The sequence below is a fragment of the Ranitomeya imitator genome, chromosome 1 (genome assembly GCF_032444005.1).
Source record: "Ranitomeya imitator isolate aRanImi1 chromosome 1, aRanImi1.pri, whole genome shotgun sequence".
Taxonomy (NCBI): Eukaryota; Metazoa; Chordata; class Amphibia; order Anura; family Dendrobatidae; genus Ranitomeya; species Ranitomeya imitator.
Genome location: NC_091282.1, coordinates 1140292224 through 1140319214, shown reverse-complemented (window position 1 = coordinate 1140319214; position 26991 = coordinate 1140292224). Strand labels below are relative to the sequence as shown.

Below are 26991 nucleotides of genomic sequence, written 5' to 3'. Positions count from 1 at the left end.
ATTGCGTCCATAGTGCCTACATTTGTCTCATTATAGGGAATTTTCTGCTGGGGGTTCCTTCTGAATTACGTATTGCAACGATTTACACAGAAACCCCGATGTAAGCACTCAGTAGAGCACAGGACTCAAGAGCCTTACTGCCATCTTTGGGAGGCAGAATGAACAAATCAACAGACCTGATTTTATTTTTTTACGCCGTTCCTTGTATAAGTGATTAGATGACTTTATTCTTCGGTTTGGTACGATTACAGCGATGCCAGATTTATATATTTTTTTTAATGTTTGGCTGCTGTCACACAGGAAAAGATGCTTTTTATTGTGTTTTTTTCATCCCCATATTTTCAGAGCTATAATATTTCCATACTTTGGCCGACAGTCATGTGAGGGCTTGTTCTTTGTGGAACAAGTTGACGTTTTTATTGATACCATTTTTGGGCAAATTACATATCTTGATCGCTTTCTATTCCGATTTTTGGGAGAGAGAGTAAGCAAAAACCAGCAATTCAGGAATTGTTTTGTTTTAAAACACACGTGTCAAAAATTGATAACACAGCTTTATTCTTTGCGTCAGTACGATTACATTGATATCACATTTATATTTTTGTTTAGGTTTTGGTGCTTTTACACAATAAAAACTATTTTATAGAGAAAAAATATTTTTGCATCGCTTTATTCTGAGAGCTATAACTTTTTTACTTTTCCGCTGATGCAGCCGTATGGCGGTTCTTTGTTTGCAAGACAAGATGATGTTTTCAGATATACCATTTTTTGCTTTTTTATGGTGTTCATTCAAAGGGTTAATAAGTGGGACAGTTTTATAGGATGGCAATACCAAATGTGTACTTTTACTGTTTATTTTTGTTTTTATATAAATACATTTATTTATTGGATTCATTTTTTTATTCTTTGTGATTTAAAAAAAAATATTTTTACAGTTTTTATTTTTTGTTAACTTTCTTTTTCACATTGTCCCACGATGGGACGGCAACTTTTCCTACCATGTTTCGGCCTGGGGTCACTGTGGAGACCATCAGAGGGGTTAAACACCTGTGATCGGTGCAAGCACTGATTGTGGGCATTGCTCCTCTCTCATATAGAGCTGACATCCGCACTTGATCGTGACAGTGCTCAGCGTGTACCCAAGCAATCGCCAGGAAAAATATGTACAGCGGTTTGTGGGAATGCAGCGCTGGCAGCGCTGGCAGCGCAGTACATATACAGCACATGTCAGGAATGGAATTTAAATAGAGTTACAAGTTTTCCGGAGTTTCCGCTTATCTCCTTTTCATTACTATTTGCCTGCTTTGACCGATGGGCTTGCAGGATTCTCTGTAGTTTTAACATGCGGTAGTGGAGACATCGCTTTGGGGAGACAGCTTTTTTTTTTCTATGAACGGATACATTCAAGCTATGCTGGTATTAGAATAAGTTTTGTCATCATAAGTTACCTCTGTGCCGTTAAAATAAATAAATCAAACTCTTTGGGGGTTTAATTGGATGGGTCTGCACCAGTTCGTTACATATCCTTTCCGAAAGTACAGAAAAAGTACAGATAAACCTAAAAAGTTTTAAAGTTGGAAGAACCGCACTGGTAACAGCACATCCAATATTTCATTACTACAAAATGTATATAGATATCTATATGTATATATATTTTTTAATTTACAAACTTGTGTTTCCTGCGTTTTCTAATATATACCGGTATAATATATATACACATATATATATATATATATACATATATATACATACACACGTACATATATATACATACACACGTACATATATACACACACACACACACATATACACACACACACACACACACACACACATATATATATATATATATATATATATATATATATTCTAATTTCTAATATATATATATTTTTTTTTTTTAATTTACAAACTTGTGTTTCCTGCGCTTTCTAATTTTCGGCATGAAGCCGCACTTTCAGAGACCCCTGTATCACCAACACAACAACAGACACTATGGTTTGGGGGTTATCAGGTCCCTTCATAACTTGCATCATCAATACCTTTGATAAACAAATGGATCTCACATTCACACTCCGATAACGCAAATTAACACTAATAAAGAGCCAGACTTTTATGCCTTTGCGTTATATATTTGGTCATACACATTGTTTGTCTAAATAACTTTATGGACGGATTTCTAAAACAAAAACTCAAAAGAACGTAGTAATCCTTAAAAATGTTCTGCTATGTTAATATGCTTTAATTCAAGGAATACTGTGGATGTATTAAGTGTATGGATAGGATTCTTTAGTGTTTTTTTTCTTCTTCTCTGTGCAACTACATAATATTGATCTAGGGTCGGATATTGAACTGTGGACACCGATGATATTTACTGATTCTAATGATTGTTAATTGTTAATGTTTTCATTGTGTAAAACAAAAAAAAAGAAAGAAAGCCTTGTAAGAAACTAAATAAATATTGTGATACACAAGAAAATCTCAGAAGTAAAATACATTATTTCTTATAATAATAATTTCTTAAAATAGTTATTTAATACTTTATTATACTACCTTATTGCAGCAAGTCGCAATAAATTACTAATAAACACATATTTATGGAGAAATAATTTACCTTTTCCCATGAACAACAGCCCCGGGGTCTTGGGACTTGGCTTCAAGTTCTTGGACTTCATCAACCAAAGTTTTAAAACTAGTTCTTTTGACACTTTAAAAAACAAACAAACAAACAAACAAACAAAAACAAAACAATAAATGATTAAAGATCTTCATATAGAAGAGATGCAGAAAAAAAATTAATACAACACGTGTCAAATAATAGAGAAAACTATAATCTTTCCTGGCATGATTTAGACTTATTGCTACATCATCAAGATATAAAGGTAAGTAAATAGAAAAAAAATAGAACAATACTTACGCTTTATAAAACACGTCAAAAAGCAAAGATGTTATGGGAATGAATAAGAGACCCATCCAGAATATACCGGAGCTGAACATCATATCTGCCTGCAAGACACAGATACGGCCGGTGTAAGAGCGGCATCAACTCGTACACCGATCTGTATGTATGGTAAATACCACCTGAAATACGGTCATCCTATAATATATATCTCCACAAGGAAAGATACTTGGCATCACAGTTCTCTCTGAAGCAACTATTTCTATATCTTTTCCTCCATCACCCATCATAATCATCCATCATTTCACATAATCATTCATGTCATAATTGTAACATCTTTTCTAATATTTGGAGGTTAAACTTGTCGGAGTTTAAGCTCTTCATTTTCCATGAATTTTCAGAATTTGCCCCAGCGACACCTAGGAAACAAGCATAGTACACTGTATAAAGCTAAAAGAAATGCGAATAATCGGAAATGAAGCGTGAGACAATATCTACTGGAAACGACGCGTTTACCTTCGGACACTCCGACCCTCGCCCTGCACTTTCCAGAAACACTTTAGGATTTCCAAGATTCCAGCTACCTTGCTTCTAACTCCAGCAAGTATAATGGAGAAGAAGCGATAAGAGCATTGTAATGCTAACTATGAATGGTCCAGAGTTACTATTCAGGCCCCCAGTCTTTGTAAATCAACATGAGTTGGGGGGAGGTGGGAAGGGTTTTTTTTTCTGCGTCATATCTGAAAGCCTGTCAGATTTTTTTATTGTTCAATTGCCGAGTTAATCCAAACCTAAAAGATGTAAAGCCGACATCCGCATTTAGGACAGAAGGCTTCTTTGTATATTTTGGATCAAGCAGGGGTGGTGGGGAAAGTAAAATCCCAAAAGAATTTTTTTCTTCTTTCGGACGGATGGAGAAAAGAAAAAAAAAAAAAATCCACCCCACATTCTGTAGAAACCATTTTTGTTTGTAACTTTTCACATCTCTACACACACAGGCTGGTCAAGCTGGGAAATGGCAAACTCCAGCCATTCAGACAATGGCAGAAAACAGGAGCAGCCTGTTCTAAGGATGGGCTATGTCAGACGGGGTCTGTGGTTTACAAATTGCTCCTAATGTGAGAGATTTGCCAAGTTTCCTCTTTCTTCGGAAATCAAATGGAATCTGCCACCAAAGTGGCTCTTGTGGGAATTCATAAGCGGCCCGGAAACTAGACTTTAAAAGCCTGAAATAATTAAGGACCAATAGTTTTTTGGGTGTACAAAAAGAAAAAAAAAAGAAAAATCAGACACTGTGGTGTTGTTGCAACCAAAACATGGCACCAATTACAGAAATCATGTCAGTGAAACAGTCATCCTTTAAAGGGAACCTGTCACCCCCAAAATCGATGGTGAGGTAAGCTCACCGTCATCAGGGGCTTATCTACAGCATTCTGTAATGCTGTAGATAAGCCCCCGATGTAACCTGAAAGAGGAGAAAAAGAGGTTAGATTATACTCACCCAGGGGCGGTCCCGCTGCGGTCCGGTCAAATGGGTGTCTCAGGTCCGCTCCGGCGCCTCCTATCTTCATTCCATGATGTCCTCTTCTGGTCTTCACGCCGCGGATCCGGCGCAGGCGTACTTTGTCTGCCCTGTTGAGGGCAGAGCAAAGTACTGCAGTGCGCAGGCGCTGGGCCTCTCTGACCTTTCCCGGCGCCTGCGCACTGCAGTACTTTGCTCTGCCCTCAACAGGGCAGACAAAGTACGCCTGCGCCGGAGCATGAAGACCAGAAGAGGACGTCATGGAATTAAGATGGGACGCCCCGGACCGGACATGAGACACCTATCGGAGCAGGACCGCCCCTGGGTGAGTATAATCTAACCTCTTTTTCTCCTCTTTCAGGTAACTTCGGCAGCTTATATACAGCATTACAGAATGCTGTAGATAGCCCCTGATGATGGTGAGCTTACCTCACCATCTATTTTGGGGGTGACAGGTTCCCTTTAAGTTTTGCTGCAAAATGGTGCCATCTTACATACAGTGCCTCGAAAAAGTACTCATAGCCCATGAACTTTTGCACATTTTTTCACATTACACTCACAAATGTTTTTTATTTGGATTTTATGTGCTATACCAACACATAGTAGAAAGTATTTGTGAAATACTGGCATTTGTAAAGGAAATGATACATGAGGTCAATACCTTGTAAGACAACTGCAAGTCTTTTGGGGTATGTCTCTACCAGCTTTGCACATTTAGAGGCTCAAATTCGCACATCTAGAGAATTAACCAGTTCTGACACTGGTAGACTGGATGGAGAGTGTTTGTGAGCAGCAATTTTTAAGTCTTGCCACAGATGCTTGATGGGATTTAGGTCTGGACTGTGACTTGGCAATTCACACACAAATATGCTTTGATCGAAACCATCCATTGTAGCTCTGGAAGTATGTTAGGGTATGGTGGAATGAGTCCCTATGCCTCAAACTCAAGTCTTTTGCAGCCTCTAACAGGTTTTCCTCCAGGATTACAATTGTATTTAGCTTCATCTTCCCATCAACTCTGACCAGCTTCCTGTCCCTAATGAAGAAATCCCCACAGCATGATGCTGCCACCACATTTGACAGTGGGGATTGCGTTTACAGGGTAATGTTCAGTGTTCGTCTTCCTCCAAACACAGAGTTTTGCATTTAGCACAAGAACTTCTACTGTGGTCTCATCTGACCAGAGCACATGCTAGCTGCTACCCTTACATGGTTTTTCGCAACTGCAAACAAGACTTCTTATGGCTTCCTTTAAAGGGAACCTGTCACCCCAAAATTCAAAGATGAGCTAAGCCCACCGGCATCAGGGGTTATCTACAGCATTCTGTAATGCTGTAGCTAAGCCCCCAATGTAACCTGAAAGAAGAGAAAAAGAGGTTAGATTGTACTCACCTGGGTGGGCGGTACGATCCGATGGGCGTCGCGGTCCGGGACCTCCCATCTTCAACTTCTTCTGGGCTTCACGCTGCGGCTCCTGCCCAGGCGTACTTGGTCTGCCCTGTTGAGGGCAGAGCAATGTACTGCAGTGCGCAGGCGTTGGGCCTATCTGACCTTTCCCGGCGCCTGCGCACTGCAGTACTTTGCTCTGCCCTCAACAGGGCAGATGAAGTACGCCTGCGCCGGAGCGTGAATACAAGAAGAAGACGTCATCGTAAAAAGATAGGAGGCCTCGGACCGGACAGCGACGCCCATAGGACCGGACCGCAGCAGGACCGCCCCTGGGTGAGTATAATATAACCTCTTTTTCTCATATTTCAGGATACATCGGGGACTTATCTACAGCATTACAGAATGCTGTAGATAAGCCCCTGATGCCGGTGGGCTTAGCTCATCTTCGAATTTGGGGGTGACAGATTCCCTTTAAAAAACGGCTTTCTTCTTACTACTCTTCAATAAAGGCCAGATTTGTGGAGACTATGACAAATAGTTCTCCTGCGGACAGATTCTCCCACCAGAGCTGTGGATCGCTACAGCTGCTCCAGAGTGACCATGGGCCTCTTGGCTGCTTCGCTTAGTGCTCCTTGCTTGACACATTAGTTTACGTGGACGGCCATGTCATGGTTTGAAGTTTTTCTGATTGTCTGTCGCTTTCCTCACGTGCCGGTCATTGCAGGAAATGAGGTATCCATGGATATGACCACTAGCAAACGGTCAATTCATCAGTGGACATAACCACGGATACCTAAGGTCCTTCAATGCCCTGCACATGAGGAAAGAGACATAGCAAATCAGAAAAACTATAATACATTTCTAATCTGAGGTATTTATTATTATTACACCTACAACATATTAGGATAGGATCTTGGAGATGGGAATACCCCTTTAAATTAGTGATGTGAATAAAGTAAACATTGGCAGACCAAAGTGTGAAAGTCAACAGTGTCCTACAAACTCAATGCTCCGCCTATGTCTTATGTAAACTATTCCTGACCAATTCACCTCCCCCCATTGTTACATAGTGTGTTTTTTCATGAACTCATGTTTTTGTTCAGAATAACCACAATTTTTTTAGACAAACATCTTTTTCCACTAAATAATTTGATCAAATTGCCCTTTTTCCAAAAATGGTTTTATGGCTTCACATATGTCTTGCATTGTGACCTGTGTTCATGCTTCTGTTTTGAAAGTGAAGCTGAACTTTGGGGTCCTGAAAAAATATAGCAAAAAAAAAAAAAAACCCCAGCAAAACCTTTTTTGTAAGCAGTTTCTTAGCTGCCAAGGGAACAGGCTATGCCTGCAGAAAAAAAGCAGCAAAAACACAACGTGTCTGCAAATTGAGATTCTGGTTTGACTTTTATGCCAAGTCATATGGAAAGGTTCGTTAAAGGGTTGCTATTGCCTTTTAGGATTGCTACTTCCAATAGGTGGTGCTAGAGTTCAAGCCTAATTCCTCGCTGAAGAGGCAATTTACTTTTTCAAGGCACTCCACATAAAAGAAGTCACAATACATTTATATACTGTATATGCAAGGCGTAAAGCCTAGAAAGATGGAGCCTATGTGCTAATTAAGAGGAAATATCAGAAGGTTTTTACTACCTAATCTGTCAACAGCATTATGTAGAGACAGAGACCCTCATTCCAGCAATGTGTCACTTACTGGGCTGATTGCTATAGTTTTAAAAAAATCACTGTTTTATCAACAGGAGATTATCAATAGAGAACTAGTTAACCTGCTGCCGGGTAGTTTCCATATGACAACTCTGAAGTGCACAAATCTTGCCAGAGCTACGTGCACAGGGTGGTGTACGGGTTAAATAGTAAGTTTATGGGTCTGTACGGTCACTCTTACAAAGCTGTATACAAACCCAAAAACTTACCTGCCACCAAAAATTATTGTAAATAAAAGGGCGAGTTACCAGTGTGATATGTAATGGCCGATCTCACGGCAGAGCGGTGTGTGATTATACCGGACACCTCTGGAGGTTCAGTTCTCAGCTTCCTGCTCACAGGCGGACAGTGGTCCAATAGAGCAGAGCTGCAGCAAATGAGTTTGTAGGAAGACAGAGTACAGTTCTACAGCTCTGTGTTAGTTCCATGTCTCACACTGATAACTCCTCCTTTTATATAAAATAATCTCTCGAGGTACATTCTCATACAGTGTCCGGCCCAGAGATATTAACAGCTCGTTTACATATAAGAAAAATGAGGATTTCTCTGGAATAAGACATCAGATCACAAATATCAAGGTATCATTTTATTCAGCTTTCTAAAACCTACATGCCCATATAGACTGCTCAGAAGGGTTGATCCTCCTGACAGATTCCCATTTAGTGTCCACGCAGGAAGTTTGAGGCTAGAATTAGGCCTAGTGGCTAATGTGAAAATTGCAAGATTTCAGAATGAAAATTACAAGAAAAATAAACCATTTAATATAAAAACTCGATTTGTAAGGCAAAATAGGCACTCGGAAAGGCCAGTACGAGAGAATGAGGAAAAGGGTGAAAGAGTGGGGAAAAAAAACCAAGAAAATCTGGAGAGGACTGGCCGCATCGAAAGCCAATGATATTGATGGAGGCTAAAAAGCAGACAATGTGTAGGAATGCCAACATGGCAAAACACGCTGGATTTCATCTCGGCTGGAGAAGCCTTGATGCTTTATTTGCAAAAAAATAAAAAAAATAGAATTATTAGTAATTCCTTACTAATTATCCAAATTGCTCCTTTCACAATTGGAAGCTATGACAGTATTTTAGTGATTTTAACTCCTTCATGACCCAGCCTATTTTGACCTTAATGACCTTGCCATTTTTTGCAATTCTGACCAGTGTCCCTTTATGAGGTAATAACTCGGGAACGCTTCAACGGATCCTAGCGATTCTTACATTGTTTTTTCGTGACATATTGGGCTTCATGTTACTAGTAAATGTAGGTCAATCATTTTTGCGTTTGTGAAAAAATTGGAAATTTGATGAAAATTTCGAAAATTTCGCAATTTTCAAATTTTGCATTTTTATTCTGTTAAACTAGAGAGTTATGTGGCACAAAATAGTTAATAAATAACATTTCCCACATGTCTACATCAGCACAATGATGGAAACAACATTTTTTTCTTGCTAGGAAGTTATAAGGGTTAAAATTTGACCAGCGATTTCTCATTTTTACAACAAAATTTACAAAACCATTTTTTTAGGGACCACCTCACATTTGAAGTCAGTTTAAGGGGTCTATATCGCTGAAAATACCCAAAAGTGACCCCATTCTAAAAACTGCATCCCTCAAGGTGCTCAAAACCACATTCAAGAAGTTTATAAACCCTTCAGGTGCTTCACAGCAGCAGAAGCAACATGGAAGGAAAAAATGAACATCTCACTTTTTAGTCACAAAAATTATCTTTTAGCAACTTTTTGTTTTTATTTTTCCAAGGGTAAAAGGAGAAAATGGACCCAGAAAGTTAATGTACAATTTGTCCTGAGTATGCCGATACCCCATATGTGGGGGTGGGGGGTGGGACAACTGTTTGGGCGCACGACAGGGCTCAGAAGGGAAGGAGCGCCATTTCACTTTTTGAATGAAAAATTGGCTCCAATCTTTAGCGGACACCATGTCGCGTTTGGAGAGCCCCTGTGTGCCTAAACATTGGAGCTCCCCCACAAGTGACCCGATTTTGGAAACTAGACCCCCCAAGGAACTTATCTAGATGTATAGTGAGCAATTTGATCCCCCAGGTGCTTCACAAATTGATCCGTAAAAATGAAAAATGTACTTTTTTTTTTTTTTCACCCAAAAATTTTAGCCTCAATTTTTTCATTTTTACATGAGCAACAGGATAAAATGGATCCTAAAATTTGTTGGGCAATTTCTCCTGAGTACACTGATACCTCACATGTGGGGGTAAACCACTGTTTGGGCACACGGCAGGGCTCAGAAGGGAAGGAGTGCCATTTGACTTTTTTAATGAAAAAGTAGCTCCAATCGTTAGCGGACACCATGTCGCGTTTGGAGAGCCCCTGTGTGCCTAAACATTGGAGCTCCCCCACATGTGACCCCATTTTGTAAACTAGACCTCCCAAGGAACTTAGCTAGATGTGCAAGGAGCACTTTGAACCCCCAAGTGCTTCACAGAAGTTTATAACGCAGAGCCGTGCAAATAAAAAAAATATTTTTTCCTTCCTCAAAAATAATTTTTAAGCCCGCAATTTTTTATTTTCACAAGGGTAACAGGATAAATTAAACCCCAATAGTTGTTGTCCAGTTTGTCCTGAGTACGCTGATATCCCATATGTGGGGGGGGGGGGAACCACTGTTTGGGCGCACGTCAGGGCTCGGGGAAGTAGTGACATTTTGAAATGCAGACTTTGATGGAATGGTCTGCGGGCGTCATGTTGCGTTCTTGCAGATCCCCTGATGTGCCTAAACAGTAGAAACCCCCCACAAGTGACCCCATTTTGGATCCTAGACCCCCAAAGAACTTATCTAGATGTGTGGTGAGCACTTTGAACCCCCAAGTGCTTCAAAGAAATTTATAATGCAGAGCCGTGAAAATAAAAAATAATTTTTTGTTCCACAAAAATAAGTTTCTAGTCCCCGTTTTGTTATTTTCCCAAGGGTTACAGGAGAAATTAGACCCCTAAAGTAGTTGTGCAATTTTTCCTGAGTACGCTGATACCCCATATGTTTGGGTAAACCACTGTTTGGGTGCACGTCGGGGCTCGGAAGGGAGGGAGCACCATTTGACTTTTTCAATTGGAATCAATGGTGGCGCCATGTCGTGTTTGGAGACCCCTGATGTGCCTAAACAGTGGAAACCTCCCAATTCTAACTCCAACACTAACCCCAACACACCCCTACCTTAATCCCAACTCTAGCCATAACCCCAATCACAACACTAACCCCAACACAACCCTAACCACAACCCTAACCCCAACACATCCCTAACTCTAATCGCAACTCTAACCACTGCCTTAACCCCAACACACCCCTAACCCCAACCCTAACCATAACTTTAACCACAAGCCTAACCCCAACACACCCCTAACCCTAATCTTAACCCTATTTCCAACCCTAATCCTAATTCCAACCCTAACCCTAAGGCTATGTGCCCACGTAGCGGATTCGTGAGGATTTTTCCGTACAGTTTTACCACACAGTGCGTTTTACCTGCGGATTTGCTGCGGATTTCCAGTGTTTTTTGTGCGGATTTCACCTGCGGATTCCTATTGAGGAACAGGTGTAAAACGCTGCGGAATCCGCAGAAAGAATTGACATGCTGCGGAAAATACAACGCAGCGTTCCCGTGCGGTATTTTCCGCACCATGGGCACAGTGGATTTGGTTTTCCATAGGTTTACATGATACTGTAAACATGATGGAAAACTGCTACGAATCCGCAGCCAAATCCGCACCGTGTGCACATAGCCTAATTCTAACCCTAACTGCAACCCTATCCCTAATTCTACCCCTAATTCTAACCCTAATTGCAACCCTAACCCTAGTTCTAACCATAACCCTAGTTCTAACCTTAATTCTAACCCTAATCCTAGTTTTAACCCTAACCCTAGTGGAAAAATAAAAGAAAATATATTTTCTTCATTTTATTATGTTCCCTACCTATGGGGGTGATAAAGGGGGGGGGGGGGGCTGCAATCTGCGGGCCGTGACCCCGGACTCTCGGCTGCATTCTGCGGGCCGTGACCCCGGACTCTCAGCTGCATTCTGCAGGCCATGACCTCGGACTATAGGCTGTATTGTGCTGGCCGTGACCCCAAACTCTCAGCTGTGTTCTTCCATTACTAGAGCATGGTTAGCCCAGTAATGTGTGATAACCGGTCACTGGAATCCCTTTTAACTCGCTATCCATCAGAAATATATAGGAATAGAAAACAAAAATGCACTTAACCCATAGGGGGCTCAAAAGAGATGCAAGAAGTTAGTAGAAATACAACTTTTACCTTTACAGTGAAATGTGTACTAGGGCAGAATGACGTATTCAGGCTCAGCGATGAATACGATATAAATATGTAGCAGCATAAATCATTTCTCTAGAGCGCCGGACTCTGCTTCACACATTCACTGTTTAGTCAGGTGGAGGAATTTACAGCCATATACAACACAGGTCGGGAGACAGTGGGGGATGTGTATAACGCTGCCAGCTTCAGAAAATGGAACAAAACGGGTTAAAGGAAAAAAAAAAAGGTACTGAAATTTTAATACCTTTTTTGACACATTACAAAAAATATGAGTCAGTAGGTAAAATTCACAGCAATTATCCCCTATTTGGATTGCAAAACTCACAGGCTGCATTTAGAAATCCATATAGCTGCACACAGGAGGTGAAGGTTAGGTGCTACAAACGGGATAGGCAACTTTGGGTTTCCCTGTTTTGTCCAGATGGAATTGAATAATATCGGCAATAATGAAATATATGGCCCCTCCGTTTAGTTAACTGCATTTTAAAAACAGCTTTAAGCTATGAGCACACGTCTGGAATTTCTGCGGCAATTCCGCAACTGTGCTGCAGGTAAAACGCATGTGGAATTGGCATGCGTTTTCCCGCTAAACACTAGCGTTTTACAAGCATAATTAGCTTGCAGAATGCTAGCGTTTTCCAAGAGATCTGTAGCATCGCTTGGAAAACTGGTTGACAGGTTGGTCACACTTGTCAGTGTTTGACAAGTGTGACCAACTTTTTACTATTGATGCTGCCCATGCAGCATCAATAGTAAAAAAACAGAATGTAAAAAATAATTAAAAAAAATAAAAAATCATGATTTTCTCACCTTCCGGCGTCCCCTGCAGCCTTCCTGCTCCTCGTGATGCTTCAGTTCCCAGTAGTGCCTTGTGGCAATGACCCCAGATGACGTAGCATCACGCGAGACCGCTACGCCATCACAGGTCATTGCCGCAAAGCATTATTGAGAACGGAAGCATCGCGAGGAGCGGGAAGGCTGCCGGGGATGCCGAAAGATGGGAATATCATGATTTATTATTTTAATTCTTTTTTTTTTTTACAATTATATGGTTCCCAGGGCCTGGAGGAGAGTCTCCTCTCCTCCACCCTGGGTACCTACCGCATATGATCCGCTTACTTCCCGTATGGTGGGCATAGCCAAACGCGGAAAGTAAGCGGATCAATGCATTTCTATGTGTGCAGAATCCCCGCGATGCCGCGCAAAGAATGAACATGCTGCGTTATTTTCTGGAATGCGATTCCGTTGTGGAAAAAAACGCAACATGTACACAAAAATTGCGGATTGCATTCTAAAATAAGATGCTTAATATATGCGGGTTTTTTACGTTTTTATAGCGAAAAACCGCAAAAAATCCTGAACGTGTGCACACAGCCTTAGTCATCAGTTTTCACAATACAAACTGCATGCATTAATTAATAGATAGTTAGACCTGATTATGCTAGTGTACTTACTTTGAAAAAGGATTATACTACCACTCTGACTCTTTTTTTCAAAGTCTTATTCATCTTGTTATTAAAATGACAGTCTCATAAGAGATCATTTTAATATCAGAATTATACATATACTAGATGGTGGCCCGATTCTAACGCATCGGGTATTCTAGAATATGCATGTCCACGTAGTATATTGCCCTGCCCAGCCACATAGTATATTGCCCAGCCACGTAGTATATTGCCCAGCCACGTAGTATATTGCCCAGCCACGTAGTATATTGCCCAGTCACGTAATATATTGCCCAGCCACGTAATATATTGCCCAGCCACGTAGTATATTGCCCAGCGACGTAGTATATTGCCCAGCGACGTAGTATATTGCCCAGCCACGTAGTATATTGCCCAGTCACGTAGTATATTGCCCAGTCACGTAGTATATTGCCCAGTCACGTAGTATATTGCCCAGGCACGTAGTATATTGCCCAGCCACGTAGTATATTGCCCAGCCACGTAGTATATTGCCCAGTCACGTAGTATAATGCCCAGTCATGTAGTATATAGCCCAGGCACGTAGTATATTGCCCAGCCACGTAGTATATTGCCCAGTCACGTAGTATATTGCCCAGTCACGTAGTATATTGCCCAGTCACGTAGTATAATGCCCAGTCACGTAGTATATTGCCCAGGCACGTAGTATATTGCCCAGGCACATAGTATATTGCACAGCGACGGAGTATACAGCACAGAGCCACGTAGTATAGAGACTTAAAAAAATAAAATAAACATATACTCAACTTCCGAAGGCCCGTTGAAGTCCTGCTATACTCACCATCCACCGCCTTTCCCGCTCCTTGGGACGCTCCCAGGATCGCTTCATTGCAAGCGGCAGCTTGCGGTCCCAGGGCTGGTGTGAGCAGGACCTGTGATGATGTCGCGGTCACATGACCGTGACGTCACGGCAGGTCCTTGTCGCACACCAGCCCTGGGACCGGAAGCTGCCGCTTGCAATGGAGCGGTCCCGGGAGCGGCGCGAGGAGCGGGAAAGGCGGCGGATGGTGAGTATAGCAGGTTTTTTTTTTTTTTTAATTACTTTTAACATGACATTTTTACTATTGATGCTGCATAGGCAGCATCAATAGTAAATAGTTGGGGACACACAGGGTTAATGGCAGCGGTAACAGAGCGCGTTACACCGCGGGCCGTTACCATTATCCCTGTGTGAGCGGTGGGGATTACGGAGCGGGCGCCGGGCAGTGAGTGCAGGGGAGGGACTAATCGGACTGTGGCCGTCGCTGATTGGTCGTGGCAGCCATGACAGGCAGCTGCCGAGACCAATCAGCAAACGAATAACCGTGACAGAAGGACAGAGACAGACAGACGGAAGTGACCCTTACACAATTATGTATATAGATCAGTAATATACTATATCACAAACCAGTATGCCAAGACTAGAGATGAGTGAACCCGAACTTTAAAGTTCAGGGTTCTGGTGCTGATCTCAGAACATGGACTTCTCCCGCATGTCCGTTTTAGTTCCAGGGAGAGGGTGAGAGAGTTTGGGTCCCCATTGACTTATGGGGTTGGGGGTTCTGGTTAAAGTTCAGGTCGATTTTTGGTACCCGAACTGAATTTTGGAATAAGGTTTTGTCGAACCCGACAATCCCGAACTTTCACGGGTACGCTCATTCCTGCATAAGACACATTTGTTTCGCCGAATAAAGGAAAGAATAACCAAAAACACAGCATTTTAGAGATTAATGAATACATTCAATGCAAATCAAATTTGAGTACAATTTTTACGAATTTGCTGAGTTTGACTAATTTTAAGCCATTTTAGGGTCCGGCACATGTTATACTTTTGTTGTGTTTTTTTCTCCGCAGAAGAGTTACAAAACCTGAAGGATTTACCCAGCATCAACAAAGTGAAAGATTCTTGAAATCTCATGAATAAGTAGCTTACTTTTTCCTTGCAGATTTATATCTGCAGAATGTCAACTCTTCCAGCATTTTTGCTGCAGATTTCACCCATACTAATGAACGTTAAAAACACATGCATTTTATGCTGTTCTTTTCCTGCCAACCCATCAGTATTGGCAGCAGATTTTTCTGGTATAAATACTGAACCTGTGCACATAACCTTACACATTGCAGATTTTATCAGCCAGAAGAGGATCACATGACCTCAGATTGGCTTCCCCATAATGCCTTGCAGCTATCGCAAGACGTGGTATTGCTCAGCCAATCAGCAGGGACCATCACAGCCTTTATAAAAGCAGTATCAGGGAATATATACTACTCAAAAAAGTAAAGAGAACACTTCAACAATAGAGTATAGCTCCAAGTAAATCAAACTTCTGTGAAATCAAACTGTCCACTTAGGAAGCAACACTGTTTGACAACAGATGGAAATTATTGGCAATTATCAAGATTCCCTCAATAAAGGAGTGGTTCTGCAGGTGGGGACCACAGACCACATCTCAGTACCAATGCTTTCTGGCTGATGTTTTAGTCACTTTTGAATGTTGGTTGTGCTTTTTTTTTTCGGTAGCATGAGACGGACTCTACAACCCACACAAGTGGCTCAGGTAGTACAGCACATCCAGGATGGCACATCAATGTAAGCTGTGGCAAGAAGGTTTGCTGCGTCTGTTAGCGTAGTGTAGTGTAGCGTAGTGTACAGAGGCTGGAGGCACTGCCAATAGACAGACCAGTACACCAGGAGATGTGGAGGGGGCCATAGGAGGGCAACAACCCAGCAGCAGGACCGCTACCTCCACCTTTGTGCAAGGAGGAATACTGCCAGAGCCCCTGCAAAATGACCCTCAGCAGGCCACAAATGTGCATGTGTCTGCACAAACTGTTAGAAACGACTCCATGAGGATGGTCTGAGTGCCCAACGTCCACAGATGGGGGTTGTGCTCACAGCCCAACACCGTGCAGGATGCTTGGCATTTGCCACGGAACACCAGGATTGGCAAATTCGCCACTGGCGCCCTGTGCTCTTCACAGATGAAAGCAGGTTCACACTGAGCACATGTGACAGACGTGAAAGTCTGGAGACGCCATGGAGAGCGATCTGCTGCCTGCAACATCCTTCAGCATGACCAGTTTGGCAGTGGGGCAGTAATGTTGTGGGGAGGCATTTCTTTGGAGGGCCACACAGCCCTCCATGTGCTCACCAGAGGTAGCCTGACTGCCATTAGGTACCGAGATGAGATCCTCAGACCCAATGTGAGACCATATGCTGGTGCGGTTGGCCCTGGGTTCTTCCTAATGCAGGAAAATGCCAGACCTCATGTGGCTGGAGTGTGTCAGCAGTTCCTGCAAGATGAAGGCATTGAAGCTATGGACTGGCCCCCCCGTTCCAAAGACATGAATCCAATTGAGCACATCTGGGACATCCACTAATGTCAAGTTGCACCACAGACTGTCCAGGAGATGGTGGGTGCTTTAGTCCAGGTCTGGGAGGAGATCCCTCAGGAGACCATCTGCAGCCTCATCAGGAGCATGCCCAGGCATTGTAGGGAGGTCAAACAGGCACATGGAGGCCACACACAATACTGAGCATCTTTTCCTTTTCATGAGACATTTCCACTGAAGTTGGATCAGCCTGTAATTTGATTTTCCACTTTGATTTTGAGTATCATTCCAAATCCAGACCTCCATGGGATATTAATTTTGATTTACATTGATAATTGTTATGTTTTATTGTTCTGAACGCATTCCACTATGCAATGAATATAAATTTGCAACTGGAATATTTAATTCAGGGATATCTACGATGTGGTATTTTAGTGTCCCCTTTATTTTTTTTGAGCAGTGTAGCAGTCATTTTGGGGTGAATCTGGATAGTGGGATGACGTCACAGCTCACAGCTTAGCAGTAGAGATCAGGAGGGAAAGTCATAAGCCAAACAAACTAATGTGCTACAGCACAGTGATGAAGACTAACGTGTGAGGAAAAATAAGGTCATACACATTTTTCAGGGCAATTGGAGGCTTTGGAGTACATTCAATTCACAACAAATTGGGATTTTTATGGGAAATTTCATTAATTCTGGTACATTTGAAAAGATCAGCTCATCTCCACATTTAATAAAAAGTGATAAAATCAAAAAGCATCGTACCTCTCCAGACATGTCAGGAGCTAGAGGAATGGCTGGCCACAAGGAGGAATAGACTCCAAAGAACACGATCCATAGCAGGATACTACCCCATATAGCCACATGGCTGAACTAGTGAGAAAACATGAGACAAGATATAGATTTTGAAAAGAAAAACAAATCCTAACATGATGCAGTCATATTTCTCAATGTATCAGAATTGAACAACAGGAACCTGATCGCTCTTAAAACTGCCATAAAGTAAGCTGCTCATGAGGCAGAATGGCTCCGCCCCTGCATAAGCATGCGCACAGAGTGGCGTAAAGGCTCCATAGAAGGTCAATGGGACTGTACACCACTCTGTCTATACGCTCAATCAGGAACTGAGCTCTTCTGCCTGATGGGTTTTGTGCTTCAGATCAGTTTCTGACCGATCAATGAGGATTTCTTGACCCGGACACCCACTGATGGGAAGAACAAGTAATGGGGTAGAATACATAAAAAACAAGGCGAGATGGTTGGTACACTAACAAAATAGATGTAGTAAACAGTGTGTACTTGGAAATGAATGATGATTTTAAGATTCATGACTTTCTATCCTATATACACTGAATATCATGGTTTCTATGCGCTCAGTATTACTGTGGTTGTCCAGTACTTTATATTGATTGCCTATCCTTAGGCTAGGTCATCAATATCAGATTAGTGGGCTCTACTACCTATACTCCCTTCCAAATAGAGGTTGGATGTGATCTGTTCAGGGTTGCTAAGTTCCCTTTTTTTTTTTGGGGACGGCTTATCAAAAAAAAAAATCACAGACAGACAATATTTATGGACACATTGGAAAACCATAAGAAATCAACATGATTGTAAGTGATATGTGTCTCCAAACCATAATTATGATATTAAAATATAGGCTGCATTCACTGTGGACTGTAAAATGATGATAATTACTGTTGTAATAATCTCTATAAATTTAGTCATATTAAAAAACAAACAAACAAAAAAACACTTTACATTTTTCTTTTTACACACGTCAGTGTGACCAATTTTTATGGACTGTCCTGGAATTTCTGGATAACCCTGGATCAGTTGTTGAGAGGAGCTACCCAGTTACATGAACTGTGTAGCAGTCGCTGCCGGGTGCTGCAGATCCAATACTATGCAAAATCATTAGGCATGGACCTGCAATACACCATTGTGCCCAGTATACAGCTGTGTGTTTCCGCTCCTCGACTACGGACATCTGGACGGAACATCTAATTGGTGGGGGATCTGGTACCGATGACCTATCCCAAGCATAGGTCAAAAATACAAAGTACTGAACAGCCCCTGTAGCTAACTGAATAGAAAAGCCATCTTTGCCCATAACAAATTATACATTTCCTTTAATTATATTCTGCCAAAACATTTCCTCAAAGTTTGTATTTCCTTACCATGGTCCAATGAGATGTTTCTAATCCCGCTTTTAGGCAGACGGTTATCACCACAAACTAAGACAAGAATATAGATGGTCATTACATCAGAAAACACACAAATGAGAACTGTGAGGGCTTATCCTCATTATGCAACATTTAGTCAAAAATAGGAGTGTAGCTCTAATGGGCTGCAGTGGCACAAGGGTCCTGAGCCTGTAGGACCCAACAATAAGAGGATAGCAGCGTTATAAAGGGGCAGTGCAGAGATCTGATCAACTTCCTTTTGTTTCTAGGCCCATGAGTGGAGCAGGACACATCTCTGCAGTGTCTAAAATTAAAAAATATATATATATAAAATAAAGAATCTCTACTAATGATTATCTAAAAATATAACACCATGACAATAACAGTTTCCTGCATTTTTCCCCTTTGCAGGCTCGATCTCTACTTTTCATTTGCCTCTGTGCTGGTGGGTGAAGACTAGCTGTCATGATGCTTTAATACACAATTACCAAAACATTTAAGAGGGGAGCTCCTTTTAATAAATTTGAAACCATTTACTTCAGCCATCCTTGATCTCAGAATGACGAAAGAAACACCAGTCTTATTAAATGTGGGCCATTACGTCTGTCACACAGATGCCGGCTTGCTCAGTAGTAACTTGGCAGAAAGAAGTCAGTCTTTGATGGAAGGAAATGAGGAGGGCAAAAACTAGAAGTTTAACATTTTAAGCATAAACTAAAGATTGAATAAACTGCAATAAAAATAACGACATCAAAAGCTTCAGAAGGACGCCATCAACTTACAGTGTAAACGATGTTTCCCAATAAAAGGTAATCCGAGGTTTTTCCATTTGCAAACACATTATCTGAATACATAGACGAGAAAAGAAAACCGTGACATTATCTATCAAATATGTACGAGTCGGCCAAAGAAAAAAGAATTACAAAGCAATGTCGATATAGTCACCTCTCCGTCTGTTTTAAACCCACCTCTTTACACGTTTGCACAATGCTCTAGTTTGTACCTCCTCACTCACACCTTCCTCATCGCGCACCCTCTCAAACTTTTGTACCCTACCCCTCTCTTTTGGACACTAGCCTCTGTCTACGTCCAACGCTCCCGCCTCCTCTCGGTCTCCTACTTCCTTTTCTCTTTCCTACACCCCCTCGTTCTCCTTCCTACCCATTTCCTAGCGCTCTCCTTTTTTCTACACCCATTTCTTATCACACGATCTTTCCATTTCCTACCTCAATCTCTCTCTTTCCTACCCTTTCGCTCTTCTGTACCTCTAACTCACCCATATCTCTGTCATGTGAAAAGGAGCAAATCAGCTCACCTGTCCAGGCCAGTCTGGCTTGACAAAAGACCATGTAGGTCTGAAACATGTTGCCCGGGAGCACAGAGGATATTTCTTTTCTGCTCTTTTAATTTTTGTGCTGTTGTGTTCAACTATTTTTTGTGTCTTTTATACTAAAAGATCAATAAAGCATTTCTTTCAAGAAGCTGTGAGTCATGGCTACCGTTTGGACTGTTGCGCATCTCTTTCACCTCAACAAGTTCAGCCACATTGTGCACATGAAGCCCACACACCCCTGACCACTTTGACACGGTTCATACCGGGTCTTTCTGCTTTATACCTTTCATAATTTGAACTGTAACACAACTAAACTATGTGTCCTAATTCCCGTGAACAAGCTGCCCATGGATTGCATATATGACCATACACAAAACTTGTAAATCACAGCCAGAGATTCTGGACCCATCGTATGTGAGTAATGTATAATGAGCACCGTGGCTTTTCCATAAGTCAGGCTGCAAGTTCCAGCTGACCGCACCACTTTACCCCCACAAGACACATTAAGATACTGTATTCAGAGAAATTCTAAATCTGAACTTCAGGACAAGGAGTCAGAATGAGCCATATAATGCACAGTGGATGGATAAAACGTTGGCATTTTTCATGCAGGTGTAAGATGTCCTATCAGGTAATAGTCAGGGTGGAATAATATATGTAACCTCTGCAGGAAACCTGGCTGAAAGTTTCCTTAGGAAAATATAGTGAAACAATATTTACTCTGTGGATTGATCTACAGCCAAAATATTGGTTTCAGGACAAATTTCAAAAGAGAAATCACCTGCTCCTACCTAAAAAGCTAGAAATGGAAAAAGAAAAAAAAAAGTTGATAATTTTAGTCATGTGGTTTAGGCCTCTTTCACACTTCAGTTATTTGGCGTCAGTCTAAAACCGCCATTTTCCTCAAATAACGGATCCGTCAATTTTTTGTGACGGATCCGTTATTTTCCCATAGACTTGCATTAGTGACGGATTGTGACGGATGGTCGTCCGTTCCATCCGCCATGCGACGGATCCGTCGACATTTGGCGGACGTTTTCTGAAAATAGACGGACATTGAAACGTTTTTTGTCAACGCCGAAATGGCGGATCGCGACGGATCCGTCGAATCCGCCGTTCCATAGAATGGGCACCTATGGGTGACGGATCCGCCGCAACCGTTTTTTCGGCGGATCCGTCGCCCCAATCCGTTTTTTCAATTGCGCATGCTCCAAAAAGAAGATACTTTTCCCAGACAACCCCCAAGTAACGGATCCGTCAAAAAAACGGATCCGTTAGAACCGTTTTTACAACAATTGTGACGGATCCGTCAATCCGTCACTATGTCGGTAGTGACTGACGCCAAATAACTGAAGTGTGAAAGAGGCCTTATGCGGATAAATGATCTGGATTTGAGAGTTCTGTTCGCACGTTTACTGGCATAAAACGGGCACTAGGGTTACAGTACAAAGTAAACAAATGTAGATGGCAGCATGTACCATGCAGATGGCAGCATGCACCATGCAGATGGCAGCATGCACCATGCAGATGGCAGCATGCACCATGCAGATGGCAGCATGCACCATGCAGATGGCAGCATGCACCATGCAGATGGCAGCATGCACCATGCAGATGGCAGCATGCACCATGCAGATGGCAGCATGCACCATGCAGATGGCAGCATGCACCATGCAGATGGCAGCATGCACCATGCAGATGGCAGCATGCACCATGCAGATGGCAGCATGCACCATGCAGATGGCAGCATGTACCATGCAGATGGCAGCATGTACCATGTAGATGGCAGCATGTACCCTGGGTGCCAACATGACACTCGTGACGTGACCAGAAAGTTTAGCTAAAGGGCTGTGGCGGTACCATGTAAATGGCAGCATGAATCATGTAAATGGCAGCATGTGCCATGTAGATGGCAGCATGTATCATGTAGATGGCAGCATGTGCCATGCAGATGGCAGCATGTTGTACCTGCAGAGGGCAGCATGTGCCCTGGGAGCCAACATGACAGGGCTGTGGAGGTAAATTAATCTTTGACAAAATCCTAGGAGGGCTTAGCTATGAGGCCACATACACAGCTTCATATTAGGACGTTGTATGGATGTTATATGATACTCCATGCCGTTCCACCTTATGGGCCTACACTTGAGAGAAGCTTGTTAATACGGCATGCCTAAGGTTGTGTGCACACGTTGCTGACTTTTCACGTTTTTTCGCGATAAAAACGCTATAAAACCGCAAAAAAAAGCATACAGTATGCATCCCATCATTTTGAATGAATTCTGCATGTTTTGTGCACATGATGCGTTTTTTCCGCGAAAAAAAAACGCATAGTTGTAAAAAACGCAGCATGTTCATTAATTTTGCGTTTTTTTTTTTTTTTTTTCAGATTTCCCACTATAAAATGCATTGGGAAATGTCTGGAAAAAAACGCATCAAAAACGCGGCAAAAAACGCATGCAGATTACTTGCAGAAAATTTTAGGTTTTTCTCAGGAATTTTCTGCAAGAAATCCTGAACGTGTGCACATTGCCTAAGAGCACGTTGTGGTTGTTACTCCCCTGGATTTGTATGGCGTCTTGGCAGAGCAAAGTCTATGGGTGGCATATCTTGTATGGAGTCAATATGGCCATGTCCATGACTTGTAGGAGTGGGAATAATGGGCAGAAAAAAAACAAAAACAAACCAATGATCTGGAATTCTTAAAAAAAACAGAAAAAAAAACCCAGAAAACCATTTTTCAAGTACTGGAGATATCCTAGCATGTTTCTGGATCATGCAGTAGCCTGGAAACTCTGATAATATGGCACCTTAAATAAAGTATCAACATTAATGATAAGACAGACTGCTAGGACTTATTACCTGCGAGTAACTAACTTCAATCTTAAGAAAATAAAAATGAATGGTTAAATCAGGATACTTCATGTTCTCGATTTGTAGCCGATGAAAGAGAATGTTTCTTACCGTGCTGAAGAGCTTTCAATGGGAACCAAAACAAGATAATACTATGGAAGAGGCCATTCAGGCAATGAACCCAAAAAACCTGGAAGAATACAGAAAGTGGAGAGATTCATTGGTAAAGATAGAAGCTGATGAACCATGACCTCTCTTTATCGATGTGCAAGAAGTGTGACTGTCAGGACACCAGCCCAACTCTTTACTATTTGGCAGGCAAACAGGCAACACTTTTCTCAAGTCAGTTACAATGTGTTGAGAGAAACAATAATAAAGTCAAAAAATTAAAATGTAATCAGAAAAAATAAAATTAACCATCTATCACTTACAATAAAAAAATAATATTACAAATGAGTTTATTCAGCATGAAAATAATAACATCTGCCCATTAGGTTACATGTACAAGATTATGGCTGCGGTAAAATTGCGACAACCATGTAGCAGCCTCCAAGTGTGATCAGAAACACAGGTTTTGCATTTGATAACAGTTATAAAGATGCAACATAACAAAACATTCCATAAATCAGATAATAAACCAATGAATAACTAAACATTTTGGCCCCAGAGTCATCAGTGTTTACCCAAGAAAACCAGTGTAAAATGCTATGAAAATTCAAAAAATGCTTGCACTTTGCGAAGCGGTGCAAACCTTATCAGTTTCAGTGGGCGAATCATGGACCGGACCAGGCACTGTGTGGCTATGCCCGCCACTCAAATTATTCAAAAGTGGCAGGTACTCCAGTCCGTAAGCGGGGTATCATTTCTGGCATGTGTCTCTTAATGGATTTGGTGCATATTATTCCTACACGTATGAAACACTGGCCGGAATGAATCGGGGGCAAATATGGAGATCATCGGGAAAAAAAAAATACTCCAGCTTTAAAAGTGCGTCAAACCAAGCGAAAACTTAAAAAATGTCAGACTGTTTTCTAACGAAACATGTATTGGAAAGCAGCACAAAGTTAGTTTTAGGCCATGTGTCATTTATTTGCGGGGGCTCGATGAATGTGGCCCACTGCACTGAGGAGGGACTGTGGGGCACCGGTAATAATTAGTGATAAACATACATGCTCAGATAAGATGTTATCTGCCATGCTCGTGTGTCGAGTGTCTTCACTATGTTCGAGTCCCCGCGGCTGCATGTTTCGCGGATGTTTGACAGCCATAACACATGCAGGGATTGTCTAACAGCTGCGAGACATGGAGCCGTGGGGACCCGCCAAAGACACCCAATTAGCGCCCGCGCATGACGGATAACACATTATCCCAGCACGTTCGCTCATCTCTAGTATATTATAAAAACGAGAGATATTCATATTTATTTATGGCAAAAAATGTCAAATATGTACAATTTATTAAAATACATACAAGAGAAAAAAAAAGTGCGGCTCGGAGCCACAACAATATTAATAATCAGGCCTAGTGAGCCGCTGGAGATTAGAGGTGCATTCTTACACAAAGTGGCAACCATATTGGAAGGTCAACATCCAACCGGGAAAAGACATCCGCATGGGGTTTTCATTAATATTTAATCAAGTAAAGAAAAAAAAATTAAAAAAATCCACTTTGCTCCTCTTCCATTCATTAGCGGCTGAGCGAGTTGTTCTTCATTCAGCGTGCGCATTAATGTTGATCTCATTTAACGCTTGCCACCTATTAACCCCATAACTGGCAGATGGCCGAGCGGCCCTAAATGTTCCCTGCACCTCAGTTACTGCATCGTTACCTCCGCGTTTTCTGGGACAGGCAGCACAGGTGGGTGCAAGACAAATGAGTTTCTTTGCTCCCATTCTCTGGGCCACACTAGTCACATACTAATCCTGTAACCCCTATGGGGCCTTTTTAACCTTTCACCCTCCTTTCCATAACAAGCATCTCGCATACCTCACACTATAAATGAAACGCATATATTCCCCAACCTATTCATTCGGCATAACATTAAATACAAATAATGATTGCGAGAGAGGAGGTGGAATATGAAATTTCAAGACTTCGTCCAGAGAAAACAGTCGCAGTATCACTGGGTGGTTTGCCGGATTTTTGATTAATTGCATTATTCCCCATTTGTCAGGTTGCTAGTCTCAAATCACTTTCACATAAAATACTTTTTCTCCGCTTTGCTTCTTCTCTTCTTTTTTTTTCCCTTTTCCCAGCCATAGAAAGTTTGAAACCCTGGAATATTTGAAGTTACAAATGCCAAGATAAGCAACATAATACTTTAATTTTTCAGTAGAAAATTGATGCAGAAAATTCTGTGTTCTGAAGTCTGGGCCTATTGTAATGATAGATAATTGTTTTTATGACAACGTGAGACGAATACTTGCTGTGGGAGAAATAAAAAAATAAAAAAATTAAATAAAATGTTGATAATTTATAAGCAAAAGTGAGCGAGTGATGCCAGAGAAAAGATACAAAAGGTTGTTCTTGTGTTTTTCTTCAGCAGAGTATATAGGATTTGCGTTCATGGTAAATTGTTCTACATGGATTTTGTCACCTTCTAAACGCCGACCATGAAATCCTCAGTCTAACTTTGATTATATTGACGTGAATTCCCTTTTTTACATGTAAAATGCGCTAACGTGTTGCAAGCATTTGTCCAAAGAAATAACAATACTAATCATAAGGAATGATGCGGCCCCGAGTGATGACAATGCCTCGCCTCAATGCCTCATCTTCTTTTTATTCTTTCAGGCATTTCTCCAGAGTGGTCGGTAATCCATTAGCACACATAATGACAAATACATAAGGCATGACATCTAAAAGGACAGGTTACAATTGCCTATAGCAGACAGCTTCATTTAAGGCAAAAAAAAAAAAGAGTTTTTGTACAGTCTGGATAAGCAATGTGTATGGCACACCACGACCGAGCAGCGCAGAATTCAATCCAATGTTTCAAAACTTTCAGTGAAATTGACAACTTAGTTTTCGATCATGTTTTATCATTATTGTTTTCTAAACATTAATTTACAACTGTTTTATATGGGAAAACCCAGCTAAGATCCGATCTTCACAGGTGATTTGAAAAAATAAAAATAAATAAAATTACCGTTTGTAGAATAAAATGACACCTGAAAGTAATATAATAATGTGGGACAGAGAGTGTTCCGACCTGGGCAAAAGAAGTTTAGTATTTGAATCAAAATTCCGTCTTCTAACAATGGAGCTTCTAATATTAAACAATTATTAGTATTCAAGGATAATTCTGTTACAAAGGACTGAACGGTGGTTTTCAAAGTTAAAGTGATTCTTCGGGAATAGAAAAAAAACAAAACCCCGAAGGAAATGTCATTATAAATAAATTCCTAAATACATTTAATTACCAAATCACAATTGTTTTTTTTTTTTTTTTAAGAGAGGTAATCCCTAGAGAATTAAAATGGCTGTCACCTTGTTACACTGTCAGATTGTTAGGACAGGGGCCTGTGAGCATGTGCTTTAGAAAGCTCCACCGCGGTGACCTGGAGATACTTATATAGTTATTCAGAAGGACAGTGCACACAGCAGTGTGAGCGGCCTATTACTTCAGCAGCCCCCTGGTATCGTCAGTATTAGATCAGAAAGACAGGGTGGATTGCAGTGAGAGCAGCATCTTCTTACCTCAGTACCTCTGGTATCTTCACTATTAGATCAGAAAGACAGGGTAGACAGCAGTGTGAGCAGCATCTTCTTTCCTCAGCACCTCTGGTATCTCCAGATTAGATCAGATAGACAGGGTGGACAGCAGTGTGAACAGCGTCTTTTTACCTCAGTACCTCTGGTATCTCCAGATTAGATCAGATAGACAGGGTGGACAGCAGTGTGAACAGCGTCTTTTTACCTCAGTACCTCTGGTGTCTCCAGTATTAGATCAGATAGACAGGGTGGACAGCAGTGCGAGCAGCATCTTCTTACCTCAGCACCTCT

The 26991-nt window shown here is 41.5% G+C and overlaps 1 protein-coding gene across 5 annotated transcripts in view; it reads right to left on the bottom strand.

The window, feature by feature from the left end:
* The window catches only part of ATP8A1 (ATPase phospholipid transporting 8A1), a 291307-nt gene that overhangs the window by 6831 nt on the left and 257485 nt on the right, over positions 1–26991 (bottom strand). For all 5 annotated transcript variants that reach the window (XM_069744529.1, XM_069744527.1, XM_069744530.1 and 2 more), the window contains 6 exons: positions 23098–23176; positions 19589–19650; positions 18801–18857; positions 17389–17496; positions 2918–3006; positions 2615–2707 (listed from right to left, as the gene is read on the bottom strand). In XM_069744529.1, coding sequence (XP_069600630.1) covers positions 2615–2707; positions 2918–3006; positions 17389–17496; positions 18801–18857; positions 19589–19650; positions 23098–23176 — 488 coding nt within the window. The remainder of the gene's footprint in view (positions 1–2614; positions 2708–2917; positions 3007–17388; positions 17497–18800; positions 18858–19588; positions 19651–23097; positions 23177–26991) is intronic.